We start from the raw sequence: 18,888 nt of genomic DNA, 5'->3' as shown, positions 1-18,888 counted from the left end.
CGGCCGCCTCGCGCCCTTCAAAGCCCGGGGCCGGAGAAGCCGGGAGGCCGGCGCTCGGGCGCGCCGCTAGCCGGACGGAGGGTCTTCGTGGTGCTCGTGGAAAGTTTACTTTTCCCGTCTCCGGGGCGAGAAGCAAAGGCAGCTAGAAGGTGTGTGGCGGGCTTCTGGGATGTTTCCGTGGGAAAAGATTCCCGGAAGGTGTCGTGTTTGATTAGGATGTCGGGGTTGAACCAGAAGCTGGGGCGACAGTGCCGCAGAAGGAACGGTCCAAAGAACGCCTTGGGTACAACTTTGTGCTCAACGCGTGGACCAGTCTCTGACTCATTTGAAGCACTTTGGATCTCTGAAAAACGAGAAAAGAAAAGCTCTGAAACTCATTCCTATTCTACAAGGGAATGTTTCTGAAACGAAATCTCTAAATCTATTCAAGAAATTGTACCATTCACAGGTCTCCTTGAATGTCTTGAATACTGTGAAATGTCTCCTTTTGCCTTATTTTAAGGGTTTTTCCTGGATCTGCTTACCGTTTTATTTTTGTGCTTCTGAGTTTCTAATGTGGCAAATTCTGCCCTCTATGTTTCTCTTCCAGTTTTCCAAAAGCATTGCCCCAAAGTGACAGTCTGTGCTCTGGGTGACTTTGACCTGACTGAAGGCCCGTCGTGTGTTTAGAACAGCTAGTATTGTCCATCCGCTAATAGTTTATAGATCAGTAGCCACTCCTGCAGAGAAGTTGTAAATAACAGAACTCTGAACAACAAAAAATAGCACTGAAAAGAAACAACGGAATACATCAGCACGTCAAATAAACTCCTCTTGCTAATGTTGTTCAGTACATCCAGTTTCATGGTTATTGTCAGTGTGGTCTGCTGCATCCTCCAAACGCTGACCTTCAGAGTCTTATTAATTCTGTTAATGGCTTGTCCGGATTGACTAGGTGTGCTCTATAAAGGCGACGTCCTTCTTAGTCTAAGGGAAATAGTACAGCCTACCAAATAGAACTCTGGGATTTGAATGGTTTGTTTCCATTTCGTCTAATTATTAAAGCATGAAGGCCCATGGAAAAGGGCACAGTCTCCTTGGAACATTATATTTGAAATTGATGCAGAGAGAAGTGGAATGTGTCAGTATAGCAAACAGATGGAAACCCCCAGGTCCTCCTGGGAAGTGAAGCTCTTTCTATGGGGATGGAGAGGAAGGAAGAGAGAGAGAGAGAGGGAGAGAGAGAGAGAGAGACAGAGAGAGACAGAGAGAGACAGAGACAGAGATGGGCCAGGGGGGAGGAGTGGAGGGAATAGGCATAGAATATCATGCCATAGCAACCTATCATGAATAGGTCGTTATCTTCAGCAAGGGAAAGCCTAGAAAGTACACTTTAAATTCCTGACATCAGTTATTAGTGAAGTTGTTCGTTAAGGTCATGTTTGTTTTGCCAAAGGACTCTGTGGCTCCAGTGTACTTGGTGTGACTGGACGCAACCAGGGATGAGGAACGCTGTGTGCAGAGAGTGCTCCTCATGGGGAAGGAAGCAAAGCAACCGCCGCGTCCTGTCTGCAGTCTTGGGGCGCGCAGGGGCTGGGGCTGCTGGAGTAGCTGAGACACCTCCCAGTTCAGCATGAGGAAGGCTGAGAGAGGAGAGAGCGCCTGGGGTGCTCAGTCGCGGGGGACAAGGCGGTGTGGCCTGCGGAGGTTACTTGTTGGGGTGTCTGGTGAAAGGAGGCAGGAGGGGTATCAGGGATGATGTCAAACTGTGAACACATACGGAAGAGTTGGGATTTCTTCGGTAGGTCAGTGTTATGATCCTGTGAGAGTCCAGAGCCTTCCAATGGAAAGTGAGTTAACGGAAGTATGCAGTCACCAGACCATTCAAAACCAAATTCATTCAGAAGCTTAAGGGAAGGACGTGCAGAGACTTGGTTGTACCAATGATAGAAGCTGCTGGGGGCTTCTCAGAGATTAGCAAGAGAAGAAGGTCTTACTGTCTCTCGCTGGAGGGATGGGGAGAGGAAGCAGTGTGACTTGGGCCCAGGGACCAGGAGGTGGAGTCACTGCAGGCTGGCCTGTGGGGACCCAAGGAGGCGCCCTTCCTCCTGCCCCTGGAATGTTTCCCAAGCAGAATCCTAAGGTCCTGGGAGCCTGCAGATGTCCCTGTGAGACTCAGTCCTCCTGTGTCACCCAACAAAACAGCAGGGAAAGGTGGGGAAAAGAGTGGGGGACACAGGGGTCCAGCCAGGCGTGGTCTGTGGGCCGAATAACCATGATTCACCAAGCAACAGCAGCAGATGCTGTGATTAACAGCAGATTCATCACAAGAGGGTCTGAATTCATGACAGCAGCCTTTGGTGATTATAATATATTCGCCAGGTATTAGCACTAGGATGATGGGTCTGAATGTTTTCACAAATTTAAAGAAGGAATCTTACGGCAGAAACATACATTATTTTAAACAGTCTGGATACATGAGAGAAAATAACACGGTCAGGTCAGAAAGACACTTACGTCAGAGCAAACTGTGTCCCGTAAAATGGAAGGGCCTTAGAGCGGAGGGAACATACTGCGGTCCTTCCACACGGCGCAAGTCCCAGTTTGCGGCGCGGGTGGGTAAATGCCTGCTTGTGCTCACTGTGGTGAACTGGTGCCGAGCTTTAGCTGCGTATCTGTGAAGTGAGTGAATGCGGTGAGCAATGGATGAAAGCAAAAGAGGAAGGGAAATACACGATAGGACTGGTGGAGTAATTGTGCTAAAACGTTGAGCGGAGCAGAACCAGCGTGGTAGAAACAAGTGGGAAGAGAAAGGTGCCTATGCAGGATACCAGTCTGAAGTTTCTCTCAGACTTGGGGACTGAAAGAGATGAGACTGTTTCGACTGGTTCCTATGTTTTCAACTTTAGGTGTTTAATCAATAAGAATAATGTTGACTGCAGTAGGTCACATGGGAAGGGAAAAACCAGGGATGGGATGGGAGGGAAGTGAGAAAGTTAGGTGCCCAAAATTTTATACCCAGCGTCTGGGGAAGATGGAGTTGAGACTTGGTGTAGTTTTCATGTATAATAGGATTCTGCTGTATGTTATATGAGCAGCTTATTCCAAATAACTCGAATGAACAATTGTTCTAGGCAGGCTAGTTATTTTTAATGCCAGCTGATAGGGTAAAAAGAGTGACTGAAACAAAATCTGCTCAGATGGCCATATTTTATACTGTCAAAGTTAGGGATCGGACACAGCTTTTAAGACTTTTTTTCCTACATAATTTGTTGCTATATATTTATAAATTAAATAAAATAATTAAGATAGTAAAGAAACTTTCCTTTCTTTAAAAGTAGTTTGATGAATTTAAAGCAGTTTTAAAATTGGTGAAGTTATAGTATTCATATCTTTAAAAAATGGATGGGATCTATTTGATAGCTCTCACACTGGAATGTTTTCTCTCCTGTTGGGAAAAAACCATTTTACCATCTTTATGCACTTTTGTAAAGATTAGGTTCAATTCACCCATATTTGTGAATAGACCTTTAAAAACTTACTTTATCAAACTGTTATACTGTATGCAATTTTATAGACCAGAGGCCAGCTGTACTGAGCCACCACTGTTATATCAGTCCCCTTGGGACATTTCTTTTCCTCACCCTGTGCCTTGCTTATCACATACTTGTTCTTTTTATTTTTAAATTGTAGATTCTTGTGCTGGGTGTGGTCCAAGTGGAACTGTATCGGAAATGGGCCCAATAGGTACAGAGGCTGATGAGAACCAGACTGTGGAAGAAATGAAGGTGGAACCCTACGGGCTGGAGCACACCACCCCCAGGGGGGAGCTGGCCCCTGACCCGGAGCCGGAGCTGATCGACAGCACCAAGCTGACAGAAGTGCGGGTCGTCCTCATCCTGGCCTACTGCTCCATCATCTTGCTGGGTGTGGTTGGAAACTCCTTGGTCATCCACGTGGTGATCAAATTCAAGAGCATGCGCACGGTTACCAACTTCTTCATCGCCAACCTGGCTGTGGCGGATCTTCTGGTCAACACCCTGTGCCTACCGTTCACTCTCACCTACACCTTAATGGGAGAGTGGAAGATGGGTCCCGTCCTCTGCCACCTGGTGCCCTATGCCCAGGGCCTGGCGGTGCAGGTGTCCACGGTCACCTTGACAGTAATTGCTCTGGACCGGCATCGGTGCATCGTCTACCACCTGGACAGCAAGATCTCCAAGCAAAACAGCTTCCTGATTATCGGCTTGGCCTGGGGCGTCAGCGCCCTGCTGGCGAGTCCCCTGGCCATCTTCCGGGAATACTCACTGATTGAGATTATTCCGGACTTCGAGATTGTGGCTTGCACCGAGAAGTGGCCAGGTGAGGAGAAGAGCGTCTACGGCACCATCTATAGCCTTTCCTCCTTGTTGATCCTGTACGTTTTGCCCCTGGGCATCATATCTGTTTCCTATATCCGGATCTGGAGTAAACTGAAGAACCATGTCAGCCCTGGAGCTGCGAGTGACCACTACCACCAGCGAAGGCAGAAAACCACCAAGATGCTGGTGTTCGTGGTGGTGGTGTTTGCAGTCAGCTGGCTGCCCCTGCACGCCTTCCAGCTCGCGGTGGACATCGACAGCCAGGTACTAGACCTGAAGGAGTACAAGCTCATCTTCACAGTGTTCCACATCACCGCCATGTGCTCCACCTTCGCCAACCCCCTGCTGTACGGCTGGATGAACAGCAACTACCGCAAGGCCTTCCTCTCGGCCTTCCGCTGCGAGCAGGGGCTGGATGCCATTCACTCGGAGGTGTCTGCGACGTTCAAGGCGAAAAAGAATGTGGACGTGGTAAAGACCAGTGGGCCCACTGACTCCTTCTCCGAGGCCACCAATGTCTAAGGACATGGCGTGGGAAGCTAAGGGTCAGTTCTGACCAGAACCCTTGGTCTGGTTGAGGAGGGTGCAGAGGTGTGAGCTGATCTCATTGTAAAGACGGAAGGCATCTAAACGGAAGCTCAGGCACTGGCACTCCTGGAAAACTGGCTGGCAGAGTCTAGGGAGAATATTTGTGTTCACAGAGAAGGTGACAAAACGGCTTAATGATAGTGGCTTGCATTAGGTTGAGTTATGTGTAAAAGCAGAGAGAAATACGTCTGACTTTTCCCAGTGTGAGGGAAAGCTGAAGGAGGAGCTGATGTTGTCAGCACTGCTGGCAGTTGGGATTTGATATGCAGACTCCGGGCGCTCGCTGGGACCTGAACGGGGGTTACAGCGTGACTCCTCTCTCCTCTGATGTGAGTGAAGCCTGTTGAACGCAAACCTCACTAGCGAGCCGCTGGCTCTGCTGGGTGATAGTTCATTTTCCTGTTCTTCCTACAGAGGGAATTCTGAAAGGAACGCTCTCGGTGAACGCTGCTACTTTAATGGCATCAAGGGAGTAAACAAAATTGACAGATGGTTAACACTTTGGCAAATCATGGGGGGAATTCTTAATAATCAGTGAGTGTTCTTAAAGTCAAATGCATTTGGTGAGAATGTTTTTTAAACTCAGACTCGAAAGCAGAAAGTCTCAGAATTACAAAAAATGTAAACAGTTCTTGAATTTCTTATTTTAAATTGTCCTTGCTTTATATGAATACTATTTATATAATAAATAGGTAAGCAACATTGCAAATTGTCGCAAATTTAAAAATCCGTATGATTTCTGTTATTATTCTTGTGCTGGAGTAGAGTTTGAGCTCAAAATTAAATCAGATTAGAAAGCAATTTTCATGGAATTTTGTAACATTTTGTGGTTATTTGTGTGCAGTTTTTCACACAGATGCACAGCTCTGACAGCTTTATGGTGTTCTGCTGTGTTATTGTCTTTAGAATTCATTTTCCCAGGACCTTTTCCTGATAAATAAAAATATGATTTCATAAAATGGCCCCATCTGGTAAGAAATATTCAAAGCACTAGATTTACTCTATTTTCCAAATGCTCTGTTTCAAGCCATTTCATGTAAGTTAACTCTTTTGAAAGTAATTATATTTTTTGGATGTGAATGTGAATATATACCTGTATACCTACAAATAGTGGAACGTAAGTACTGCAGTATTTTTTATTTAATGATTTTATGAGTATAATTTTTATTTTAATAGGACCCAACCAAAGATGCTTAAAACTCTATTGTGTTTGTGAAAAATAAATGAGATGTTAAAACAGTTGCATTATGTTAGACGCTGTTAAAGAAGTTTTGTTGTAGTTATACTTTTGTAAATATGATAGAATTTGCAAATATATTCCTCACATTTTAGTTAAATTCAACATGACTTTCGTACTTAATTACCACATGAATTTCATGAGTTGGAGAGCTTCATTGTATGGATGGGTGCATTTAATATTTATAGTATAGCTTTTAATAAATTCCTTTCATATTCAAAATAAACGATTGGTCTTGAACTGCAGTTTTGAGATATTGAAAAAGAATGCAACAATAAGATATAGAATTAGTGAAAGAGATTAAAAAATCAATAAAAATGTATATCTGTAATATATTGAAGAATTCGTTTTGTTGTTGGAATCAGCATAAGAAGATTTTGTCTTTAACATAGCAGTTACTTTCCTTCAGATGTTAGAAAATTGTAGTTAAAGACTTTATCCCCCTTGCAGAAGTCTTACACTGTGGGAAATGTGTACACTACTGTGTCATCGGCTGTGATGTATGGGATGGAAGTGAAGTGTGCAATCCGGGTAATGATCCTATTAGCATATGTCTGATCCAATTAACCCTGTCAACCCACTAAAAATAACTTTCTATGTTGTGCTTTTAATGTTGAAATAAAGAGAATTCAGAAAATTCGAGGAACTGTGTGAATTTTAGTTGAGTTCTTCTTCCTGCTTGTACCTGAATCCGAGTAAAAGGACCTACTTTAGGACTGTTCCAACTGGACATTTCTTTAGAATTTCAAGTTTTGTGTCACTGTTAGCTGATAGAACTGTTCACTTGGGTCTCACCAGCGGATCAGATCTAACACTCTCAAGTAGGACCTGTTGTTTAGTGCATACCCCCTACCTCCACTCTGAGTCATGATTCTCATATCTACCAGGTCCCAGGACATGCTGGCTCTTGTGTATTTCCCCTACTTACCCAATTAATTCTTCCATTTCATTCTAATTCCCAGATATTTCATGAGTCAATGCATTATTTTCTGTCTCGATCATCCAGGTAGGATTGTCTCACAGATCCACATTATCTCTAGCATGGATTAATATAGTATGTTCCCATCATCTCAGTTGGTCTTTCTGTATCTTGATATCTCCTAAAGCATTCCAACTTTTACCCAGTAGCCAGAGTGATTTTTTTAAAAATTCAGATTTGACCAAGCCGTTCTTCCAGTTTAAACTCATCCTTTCCTCATAATTCTTACAAGAAGATCAAAATGTTTTTACAACTTGGAAAGCTGGTTAGCTTGGGACTGTACCTATATATTTTATCCCATACACATTCACTTCTTGCTGACAGACTTTAGGCATCATCAGGGTAGGGGACAGAAGCCATTGTAACCATTGTGGAGTCACAGGTGCTTGCCATCCATGTCACCAAATTAATTCTCAATAAGTAGCTGTGAAGGAAACTGAGACCACACCTGTCCCATTTTATTAAGACTTTTCTAGGGAAATAGATTTTAACTATAAAAAAATCCATAAGAAGCTTATTCAAGATCATCATTTTTTAAAGGTCACTAAAAGTAGATATTTGCACCTATAGAAAGTGCTGAAAGTATGGATTTCATGTGTGGTTCAGTCACAATTACCAGTGACTTTGTCACTAGGGGGGAAGCCATTAGTTATGGCTCAGAGTGCCAGAGAAGTCAACGTAAATATCTTTAAAGAATGCCACTGAGGAGGGAGAGAGAGGACTCAAGGGGCATACTTAGCCAAAATCCATAAGCTACAATAATCTACAGTCACGTCTGGATCCCAGCAGACCTGACCACGTGGGGCGGGGCACAGGGAGATGTAAGGGAGCAGAAAATACAATCCGTGTTCATGGAAGTAGTAAGAGGGAGTGGGCGCTGAGTAGCCGCTTCTGCCGATTTTTCTAGGAAACATAATTTATGGGAAAAAACCTTCCTGTTTACAGGGACAACCCCATGTTAACAGTTGCTTCAGTAGTTTTTGGCAAAGGTAGCTCAAACCTCATAAATTGATAGATAAGCAACTTCTGATCTCAAAAGCTGCACAGAGTTATACCAATCTGGTTGATATCCAAGGTAAGGATTTTATATTTACCTTCTGGTATTTAGTTTAAAAGTCTAAAAATAGATGTAGTGAATCCTTGCCTTTGAGGGCCCTTGTGAATAATATTTATAATTGTATTATTAAAATATATGTAAAATAGATAATTAGAGTCATAAATATTAGGCTTATGTTTTGAAGGAAGGGCCCCAATAGTTATTTCTTAGTAGATATAATCAGGGAATTGCCTTGGAATTTTGGAAATATCATTTTTTAATGGGGTGATATTTTTATATCAAACTTATTTAAATGTAAACCTGAGTTTTGTAAACTGTTCTAGTCATTTATACTAATATGGTTACCATCCGCCACAGTTTGAGTGTATCTCCTCCAAAATTCAGGTTGAAATTTAATGGACAATGTGATAGTGTTTAAGGGTGGGGCCTTAAAGGCCGAGTAGGTAATGAGTGCTTCTCCTCTCGGGAATGAGACCAAGGCCCTGTAAAACAGGCTTCACGGAGCACTCAGCATTTGGATCTTTTGCTTTTCCATATCCACCATAGGAGGACGTAATGCTCTCTCCGGAGGAGGTAACCCTAAGGGGCCATCTTGGAATCAGAGAACAGCCCCCAGTAGGCAACTGGACCTGCCGGCATCTTAATCTTGGACATTGCATCCTCCAGAACTATGCCAAATTCCTCTCCCTCCCTCCCTCACTCTCTTCCTCTCTCCTTCTCTCTCCTTCTTTCTCCTCTTCTCTCTCTCTCTCATATAACCTAGTTCTAGGTATTTTGATACAGCAGCACAAATGTAAGATTCTCACTAAATACTCTTTGACCACCATAAATGTGTCTTAAGGAGAGCTATGTGACTGCTTTCTCACGGAAAACTCTTGGTTTAGAATAAATGATCATCCTAACGCAAGGCACCCCAGGGGATGAATCTGCACCAGGGGAGGTTTAAAGCTGAGGCTGAACGGTCCCAGGCACAGCCAAACTGAAGGGCGCAGAGTCCTAAAGAGGACCTAAGATTAAGTGTCAGGGTCTGGACAGGAAGTGGCTCATATCAGTGTAGATATTTAATCCTAAGTAAAATTTTCTTGACCAAAATAGAAAATTTTCTGATGTGGATTGTGTATAGTTAGGACACCAATGCTCAACCTTTTTAGTTTAAATAACCTCCAAATTCTCATACTTTTCCAGAAAAAAACAAACATTTAAATTTAACTATTGATTTTTGGAACTAGGAGTTCTTTCTTTCAACAAATAATTTATTGAGCCTTATATATATAGGAAACTCCTGTGAAAACTGGCTCTTGTTTTTCACTAGTTAGGGATAAAGTGTGTGTGTGAGAGAGTCCTTTAAAGAAAGTACTTTTATTCTCTGTGGGAAGAGAGCGATAGAGGAAGAAGAAAGGGTAAAGGGAAGATGGCAGAGGAAAACCCCCAGTATTTTCCAGTTTGCTTAGATTAGTTTGGTCACGTGGGCAGCTACTCACTGGAAGATTCCCTGTTTCTGCAGCATTGCTGAAAGAGACAGCTGTATGACTCAGAATCAACCTCCCCATTTTATCTTTTAATTAAAATAAAATTATGGCTAAGTGCATAGATGTGGGCACACAGTTCTTTGAGTTTTCACAAGTGTGTAACATATATGACCGCTGCCCTCCACCATGATAGGCGCTATTCTCATAGCCTCATGGAATTCCCACCTGTCTACTTCCGGTTGACCTCCGTGTATCCCAGCAGTAGCCATTGTTCCGATGTTTTATCTTCTGTTGACTTTGTAAAAAAGGAATTGTAGGCCATCATTTTTGTCTCTGGTATTTTTTACATAATATAATTATTTAGAGATTCACCCATGTTGTTGTGTGTATTGTTAATTGGTGTTTTAAATTTCTGGGTCATGTTTAATTGGGAATACTACAATTTATCCTTTTTTTTGGTAGATCTTTGAGTTATTCCAAGTTTTCACTATTATGATTAAATTGATTATAAACATTCTTTCTCAGACCCTTTTGTGCACAGATGTTTTCTTGAGATTTAGGAACATCCAAGGTAATCAAGTTACCAGGTCATTGAATAAATATGAGATCCAGTAGCCTTACACTCTTGCAATATTTGGTGGTGTTCATGTATTAAAATTTTTCCATTGTGGTGCAAATCTCATTTGATTTACATATCTCTGATGACTAATGATGCTGACAACCTTTTGACATGCTTATTCATCACTTACATGTTTTTAGGAAGAAATTATTCACTTTCATTGGGTTTGACTGTGTGTTTTTGATAAGTTTTAAAAATTCTTTGTATATACTCAAAATAGTCTGACTATTCCCTCCCAGAAATTTGCATTACATATGGTTTTCCCCAGGTAGAACCAAAAGATTTTAACTTTGATCAAGTTCAGTCTATCCTTTTTTCTTTTAATATTAATATTTTTTGTGTTCCCATGCATCTTTGCCTACTGTAAGGCTGGAAAGATAAATCCATGCTTTTATCAGAAGCTTTATAATTTTAGCTTTCAAATTTACATCTGTGTTTTATCTCAGTTAATATTTCTATTTATTTTTTCCTATTTTAATGCAATTCTTGCATTAGTCATTAAAAAGACATTATTTTTCCTCACATTAAGTTGCCCAGCACTTTTGTTAAAAAATCATTTGACTATATATGAAACGACTTTTTTTTTTTTTTGGTTTTTCTCCAGTACCGGGAACCGAACTCACGACCTTGCGCTTGCCAGGCAGGCGCTTTGCCGCTGAGCTAAATCCCCAGCCCTCATTTGACTATATATGTTTACAGTGTTTTCTAGACCGTTGTGTCCACTCAACTTTTCATGTTAACACCATGATCTGCTCACTACACATGGTAACATTTACATGTTGTGTTTGCCTAATTTTTTTTTTTTTGCAGTATCATTCTGGCTATTTTCAGGCCTTTGTGTTTTTGTATAAATTTTGATCCAGATTGTCATGTTTTGTAGAAAAGCACTAGCATTATGAGTGAGATGAGATTGACTCTGATGTTCAATTTATGGAGAATAGATAAGCTAAAAGTATTGTCTTCTAATAGATGAAGATGATATATCTATCTCTTTATAGTTATTATTTAATTTCCCAATAATATTTATACTTTTTAAGTGCAACTGTCTAATATATATTTTGTTAAATGTATTAAATATTTTATGCTATACAAATTAGAATTGTTTTGTGATATCATATGCTAACTAGATATTGCTAGTACACAATTCGTTTATTTTTTTACCTTGAAAGCTTTGATTACTTATTCTAGCAAAGTTTATGATGTTTTCTATGTGAGCAGTTATGTTCTTTGTTAATAAGGGTAGTTTTATCCTTCCTGCCAAACCTTGATGCTGTATACTTGGTTTTGTTAGTTTACTGTACTGGCAGTTACTTTTACTAAAATGATGACTAAAAATGAGGCTGTATCTAGCTTTGGTTTTTCCAGACCTGTGGGGATGTGAGTTGAATATGTTTACTCTTTCAGCATTAAATATGATACCTGTGGGGGATACTTTAGAGATGCTTTTCATTAGATAAGGAGAGCTACTTTTTGCTTTTAAGTTGTTGAGTTTTATTTTAGACACATAAATGGATTTTGATTTCTTTAACAATTTTCCATACCTGAAGTGGTATTTTCCCTTTTGTTTTGTTAATGTTATGAATTATTACATTGATTTAAAAAAATATCAAACTAACCTTGCATTCTTGATACAAGTTGCATGTGGTTATGCTGTATTACTTTTTTCTATACATTCTCAAAGTGTTTTGCCAACATTTGGTGGGCAGGTTTTGTGTTTGTTTGTAGGGAATATGGGTCTCTATAACTTTTTTCTTGTAACATTTTACAAGGAAAAAGTTATAGAGACCCATATTTGGGTCAAATTTGGGTGGGTCAAGATTAGGGTGACTGAATAAAATAAAACACATTTGGTAGTATTTCCTCCTATTTTAGATTATAAAAAATTTTGCATACCATTAGTATAAGTTCTTTAAATGATTATGGAATTCACTGATGAAATCATCTGAGTCCAGGGCTTTATTTGTGTAAAGGTTTTATTTTTTTTTAATTACAAATTCAATATTTGCAATAAAATTTGGCCGTTCATATTTTCTTTCTTTTAGGCTGATTTTGGCATGTTGTCTTTCAAGGAATGTGTTTGTTTCATTTAAGTTGTCAAATATTGTGCCATTACATTGATTATAATATGCTTTTAAAATTTAATTTTAAATATATATTTTTATAATTTCTTTTATCTTTACCATTCATATTTTGTTTCCCACCCTCTTTTTCTTAAGCATTTCTACCAAAAGTTATCAATTTTATTAATTGTTTAGCAAACCCAACTTTGGAGTTTATAATTTTCTGTATTGTTTTTGTATTTTCTATTTCATTTCATTTTGCCAGTATTTTATCATTTCCTTTATTTATTTTGGGTTTAATTGGTAAAATGTTCATATGCTAAAAGTTGAGTCATATCAATTACCTTATACCTTTTCTAATGTAAGCTTTTAGATTTATCATTCCCTTTAAATTTTGTTTAGATATAATTCTTTCTTAATTTTTGAGATGCAGTATTTTCACTGTATTTAATTTAGAATTTTTTATTTTCTCTTTTGATTTCTTACTTGACTTATTTGAGAGCTATAAACTTTTTAAATGTTTGGAAATTTTCTAGACATACTATTGTAGATTTTAATAAAATACCTTAATTATCAGAAAATATGTACCATATAAGGAACAGTTTTTATAGCAATGTAAAGAAAATTTTCTATGTATGCAACTATATCCTTTGTTAATAGAGATAGTTGTGCATGGTACTAACCAATGGGCTTGTACCCTGAAAAGAAAAAAAAGGGAAGGAAGGAAGGAAGTCTCACTGCCTCCTGCCTGCAACACTATGAACTGTTTCTCCTCAGTGATGCCCTTCCACCATGCCACCCTGCCTTGGAGCCAGCTGACTATGGACTGAAACCTCTACAAAGTGTGAGCTAAATAAACTTTTCCTTCTTTAGCTTGTGGGTGTACTTTGTCCCAGTGACAAAAAGTAACTAAGACATAATCCAATTCAAGAAATAATATCAATTTATAAAATATATTCAATTAACACAATAAGTGACAAAGATGGAAAAGAAGAACAAAACATATGGAACAAAGAGAAAATAAAAATATAATGTACATATAACCTTATTAGTTATTCAATTAAATTTAAATAGTCTAATAAACACCTTAATTTGGAAGATAGTTTGTCAGAGTGAATATAAAAGCAAGATCTAACTATATCACATTAAATTATTTTAAATACAGAGATAATTCTACATATGGAAGTCATAATTAGAATCTAGAATACAAATAACAAAAGTCTTATTAACATCAAATAATATGTGATAATGAAAATTAGCAGGATTCATAAAGTAAGGTGGGAGAAACTACACATACTTATTTGTTAATTTATTTTTATAATAGCAACTGAGACACTGTCAAAAGTTGCTAAATAAACTTACAGTTTTACATATATATAGATAAGAAAGGAACAAACACAATCAAAATTTTGTGCTGATAGTATTCTTTGATGTAATTTAGATTGCTTATGTTTAGACCCTGTTCTCACAGAGTCTGACCTGGGATTCTCATGTGTGACCAGTAATTTTCCCTACATATAAGTGACTTTGGTAACTTGCATGTAGACCTTGTCTTTGTGAAATGTAAAAATACAGCACTCGGACTTAACAATAATTAAATGTGATGGTGGGAAAGATGGAATATGCAAATAAAGTTGTTCTTAAAAGAAAACTACAGGTTAATGTCCTTACATAAGCGTGGAGGAGAACAGCCTAAACAAAACTTCAGTGTAAAACTCTGTAATGTATCGAAAAAAAAAACACACCCTGACCCAGTGGGATTAGTTCAACATTAGAAATATAGTTTACAATAAATGTGGTTTACTGTCTTAACAAACTTGAAAAAGAAACATTTATCAATAGATGTGTGAAAAACATCTGACAAATTATAAGAAATTCCTGACTAAAAAAAAGAAATCAGCATTACAAATTATATAATTTTGACACATTAAATAATTTACTCTACATATATGTCAGAGATTGAGAGAAGTAACTTAAAAATTTCTTTGGCCATTTATGATTTATTTTTATTTTCATTTGAAATTTTTAAAGATTTTTCAAAATTAATTTTGATGCTATGTTATTGGCACAAAAATTCATAGCTGTTGAATTTCTATTTTTTCCTTGAATGTGACTTTATTTGGTAATTATATCACACATCTTATTTTCATTTAATTTACATGTCTTTGTTACAGCTTTGTCACCCACTTTTAAAAACTTGAATATCTGTTTTGTTTTCTTTGACATGTGTATTTTTTTTGTACAGCGTATGCTAGGCATTGATTTTAATCTAATGTCAGTAAAGTTTTTAAAATTAAGCTTGTTCCTTTTGTATTGATTGTTCTGGAACATATGTATACTTCTCAATTTTACTATGCTTTTCTACATTAAGTGGGTTCCTGTTTTCTCTTTAGATATATGGCGTATGCCTACATTGATTTGGTGGTTAAGTTTACAGTGGTGGTGATGTATGCACTATCTTTTTGATAGTTTCTTGGGTGTGTATTTTGATTTTAAGTCTACTAGCAATTTTAATATTATTATCTCTGGACTTATCAATTTAACAGCATGTCTTGATTTCTCATCAAGTATGACAAAATTTAAACAATGTGATACAGCTACATGTCAGCAAGTAGCTAAAAGTGAAAGGAAAACAATACCAGTGTCAGTGAGGATTGGAGAAAGAATTCCCACACACTAAGTGCTAGTGTGCAGGACAAAGACACTCGAAAACCTATTCAGCAATGTGTGCAACAGATAAATACTCCAGCCCTCTTAGCAAGCACTTCCATATATAGCAATAGAGATGTGTGGGTATGTTTAGCAAAACACATACAAAAGAATTTTCATTGTTATATAGGTATAAATGCTTTTTGTAAAATTAATAAACGGTGAAAATGACTCTTCATTGTTGCAAGTTAGGATAATGGCTCTCTTTACCTGAAGGTAGTTTATTGCAAGGCCAGAAGGATATTTCTGTAATGCTTTTAATATATTTCCTGATTGGGTGCATTTATATAGTTAGATTTAATACAGCTGTAAATTTTTGATTTGTACAGTTTTTATGTGTATTCTGCAAACAAATGTTTCAAAACTGGCTGTGCTTAGTGTTGGTGAAACTAGGAAGGTTCACACATCTTGCCTTACTAATGGAAACACCAATTAATATAATAATTTTGGAAGTTAAACGCAAAGTTACTATTCAAATTTAATTTTTTGTTGCTTGTTTCTTTAGGTGCTGGGTATCAAACTCAGGGTCTACCAAATGCTAGGCAGGAGATCTACCACTGGGCTATGTCACTTATCTCTATACTTGCATAGTTTTAAGTAGAAATTTGCTTAGTGTAAATAAACCAAACAATATAAAATTATACATAAAAGATAATATTTGATGTAGCCAAAAAAGTACACAACTTTAGTATCCATGGTTATCAGAATGATTGAAATAATTATAATGCAGCTGGGCTATGGTATATTATGCAGCTATTAAATAGAACATGCTTTCTGCTTTAATTGAAGAATGGAGGATTTTCCATGACATGTTGTTAATTGAGAAGCATATTAAAATACACACAAATTTATTCAATTATTTATTTTACTGTATAGTAAATATTCATTTCAAATTATTTGTTTCAGTGCAATAATTTGAGCATGAAAGTCTAGATTTTCTGAAAATGTACAACAACAAAATTTTGGAAGCAACTTTTTGTTCACATAGAGATTGTAAGTTAAATACAATTATGTGAACCAAAAATGTGATCATTATGGTGTGTGTGTGTATGTAAGTTTGTGTGTGTGTGTGTACAAATACATATGTGTTGAACATAAAATATTTTTATTCAATAATAAAGAAAAATTTTTGGCCACAATATAGTATTTTGTCATCATCTCATCTACTTATAAATGAGAATGTAAAAATTAGTTAAATAACATACCTCGTGAGCAGTGATTTATGCATTGTTGATAGCATTAGTAAATGGTAATAAAATCTTTGGAATTAAATTTGCATGTTTATGTGCAACAGACTTAAAGTGTACAATTTTGTTGACCCATTGTTTTAAATTCTTGTTTTTTCTTTTCAATGTATATACAGATGCTATCATTGAGCACATTTTTGGATAATAGCAGAAGATTGGAGAGAATCTAAATTTCATTCAACAGAAATCTGCTTCACAAACATGGTATGCATGTACACTGAAATACTATGCATTTTTGTGTCTTTCAAAAAGAATGTGGTGACACAAAATATCTAAATTTGAGATTATTAGATATTTTATATACATTAAATGAAAAGTGGCACCTAAAACTGTTCCTAGTATGATCGCATGTCATCAAATATTATTTATTTATTTATTTATTTGGTTTTTCTCCGGTACCGGGAACCGAACTCACAACCTTGCGCTTGCCAGGCAGGCGCTTTGCCGCTGAGCTAAATCCCCAGCCCCTCATCAAATATTATTTAAATCTATTCTATACAGATAAACATTTCCAGAGGAATGAGTAAAATACTAACTAAAGACTTCTGAAAATCACCTTGGGAATTTGGGGCATGAAATGAAGATTCATTCTATAAGCTTTCTTAGGTGTTTATTTGCATATTGTATCTTAATTAACAAGAAATAATGCATTAGCAGAGGATGGCAAGCAGATGGAAGGTTGAAAAAAGACAGGAGCAAGGAATAATAAGGAGAAATTACAAGTTTTTAAAAAAAGATCGCAAGCAGGAATGTTTAGCATTTTACTTGGTTTCAGTTTGCTGGAAGCTAAGCCTCGTGTACTGATGTCTGCTAAGCCTTCAGGAAAGTACACAGCAAACAATGACTAGTGAGGTTACAGTGGCAAACAAGAAACTGAGCTTAGAGCCAGCAACAAGCACATCCTGAAGGCAGAAACTGGACTCTGAGCTTCCTCAAAATGTGCATTTGTTTCAGAATCAGCACTGGAATTTTCCAGAAGAGCTGAAATAGGGCATGAAACCAATCTTACCTTGATCTTAAGAAGCAACGGTCTCTAATGTTGAGTTATTCCTATATTAAAGGGACATTATAAAGTTAATGGGTACAACTACATATCAAGGAGTTTAGAAGGAAGATAAAATTAATTTAAGAGATGGCTTCACAAATGGGATATGAAAAAAGAAAGGACTTTGGAATTGTAAGGAGTTGATTTGTCATAGGGACACTAATTTGAGGAGACACAAAGGGAATGGATACATAGGATGTCTCATCTCTTCATTGAAAGTTGCAGTTTTCTCTACTGGAAGAAGAACTGGTCTCGAGTGCGTTCCGTCGTGAAGCGCTGGGGTCGGGATGAGGCTTTCATCAGCCTCAGGAGCTGTGGCTCTGCAGGTGCACAAGGGTGCGTGTAGGGTGGCGCGGGACAGCAGATGGGGCTGGGTTGATGTCGACGCCTCTGCAGCATGTGCTTCCGGTGGGTGAAGCCCACGGGGAGGGGCCCTCCTAGGATGCTGCGAAGCGTGGGCTACTGAATAAATACAAGAGACGCAAAGTAGAGCCTTGAAACCCACACACTGCTCTTGCCTCTGTCGCTGATAGTTAGATAACTCCTGGGAGTGAGACCTTTGCTGTGTGTACTTACCACTAGGACGTTTGCCTCCGCGGGTATTTTATTTGGGGATACGAAAACGAAGGATGCCAGACGCATGCAACTGATTTTTTAAAGTATTTCATTTTATTTTCGCGAAGAACCATGGTAGGCATTTGTCACAAAAGTGCTTACCAGTATTCTTTCCTAAGGTTTGCTTTAACTGTGCTTGAGCAACATTACCAACGGTTTGGTGACATACATTAATATACAAATTAAAAATTCATTGTTTTTTATCTAAAACTCAACTGAAGTATCCCATCTACATTCTAGATTACGTCACAAATTTAAGTTAAATCATGCTAAAATTTTAAAGAAAATGTTGGCATGTTTTGTGTGTAGTGTTAGCAGATCAGCAGGGCTCTTTCCGAGCCAGGTCTGCACATTGGAAACCACCGCTAGCGTCTAACAACTTCCTCATTTAGTGAACACAAAGCGGAAGACCTGCACGGTGAGGGCAGGAGTTCCCACAGTATCGACAATATTGTTTGAGGTGCTAAATGTTTACTTAGCTTCTGCTAAAATAATAACTATTATATTTAAAAATTACATTCCCTTATAGTACTTTACACATTTTTATACGTTCTATGACTTTCCTATTAACTTTTTCAGAAACGAAAGTACTGAGTTAATGTTTGAGTTGGCTTGCATCATTATCTTAATATAATTAATATAACTATGTTAATACAATTATGTTAACTATAGAAGTATTAATTATATTAAGCCTCCTTTTTGAATTATATTCTTTAATAGGGTGTTGAAGTTTGTTTACAAAACCCAAAATACCCTTATTTCTTTTCATTACTGAGGGAACTTTTTCAGCCTAGATTTATGGCAGCTATATTGCAATAAAGGTATTCCACTATTTCCTGACTCCCAATATGGCAGTCCAGACAGCTGCTACTTCAGACTTCCGGGTGCATGGCTCAACTTTCCCCTTATTCCTGATTCCTTTG

General features: G+C 37.9%; 1 protein-coding gene across 2 annotated transcripts in view; it reads left to right on the top strand.

Annotated features, from left to right (window-relative positions):
- Npy2r (neuropeptide Y receptor Y2) overlaps window positions 1-6,804 on the top strand; it is a 7,837-nt gene extending 1,033 nt beyond the window's left edge. Inside the window, exons 1-2 of one of the 2 annotated variants that reach the window (XM_005400954.2) lie at window positions 96-149; window positions 3,673-6,804. In XM_005400954.2, coding sequence (XP_005401011.1) covers window positions 3,714-4,862 — 1,149 coding nt within the window. In that variant the 5' untranslated portion in view covers window positions 96-149; window positions 3,673-3,713 and the 3' untranslated portion in view covers window positions 4,863-6,804. Of the gene's footprint in view, window positions 1-95; window positions 150-3,672 lie in introns of those variants that run through there. The other variant, XM_005400953.1, reaches the window with a different exon arrangement.
- The last annotated feature ends 12,084 nt before the right edge of the window (window positions 6,805-18,888 follow it).

The sequence above is a fragment of the Chinchilla lanigera genome, unplaced genomic scaffold (genome assembly GCF_000276665.1).
Source record: "Chinchilla lanigera isolate Chin_1 unplaced genomic scaffold, ChiLan1.0 scaffold00070, whole genome shotgun sequence".
In the NCBI taxonomy this organism is placed as follows: Eukaryota; Metazoa; Chordata; class Mammalia; order Rodentia; family Chinchillidae; genus Chinchilla; species Chinchilla lanigera.
This window is presented reverse-complemented; position numbering and strand designations above follow the sequence as displayed.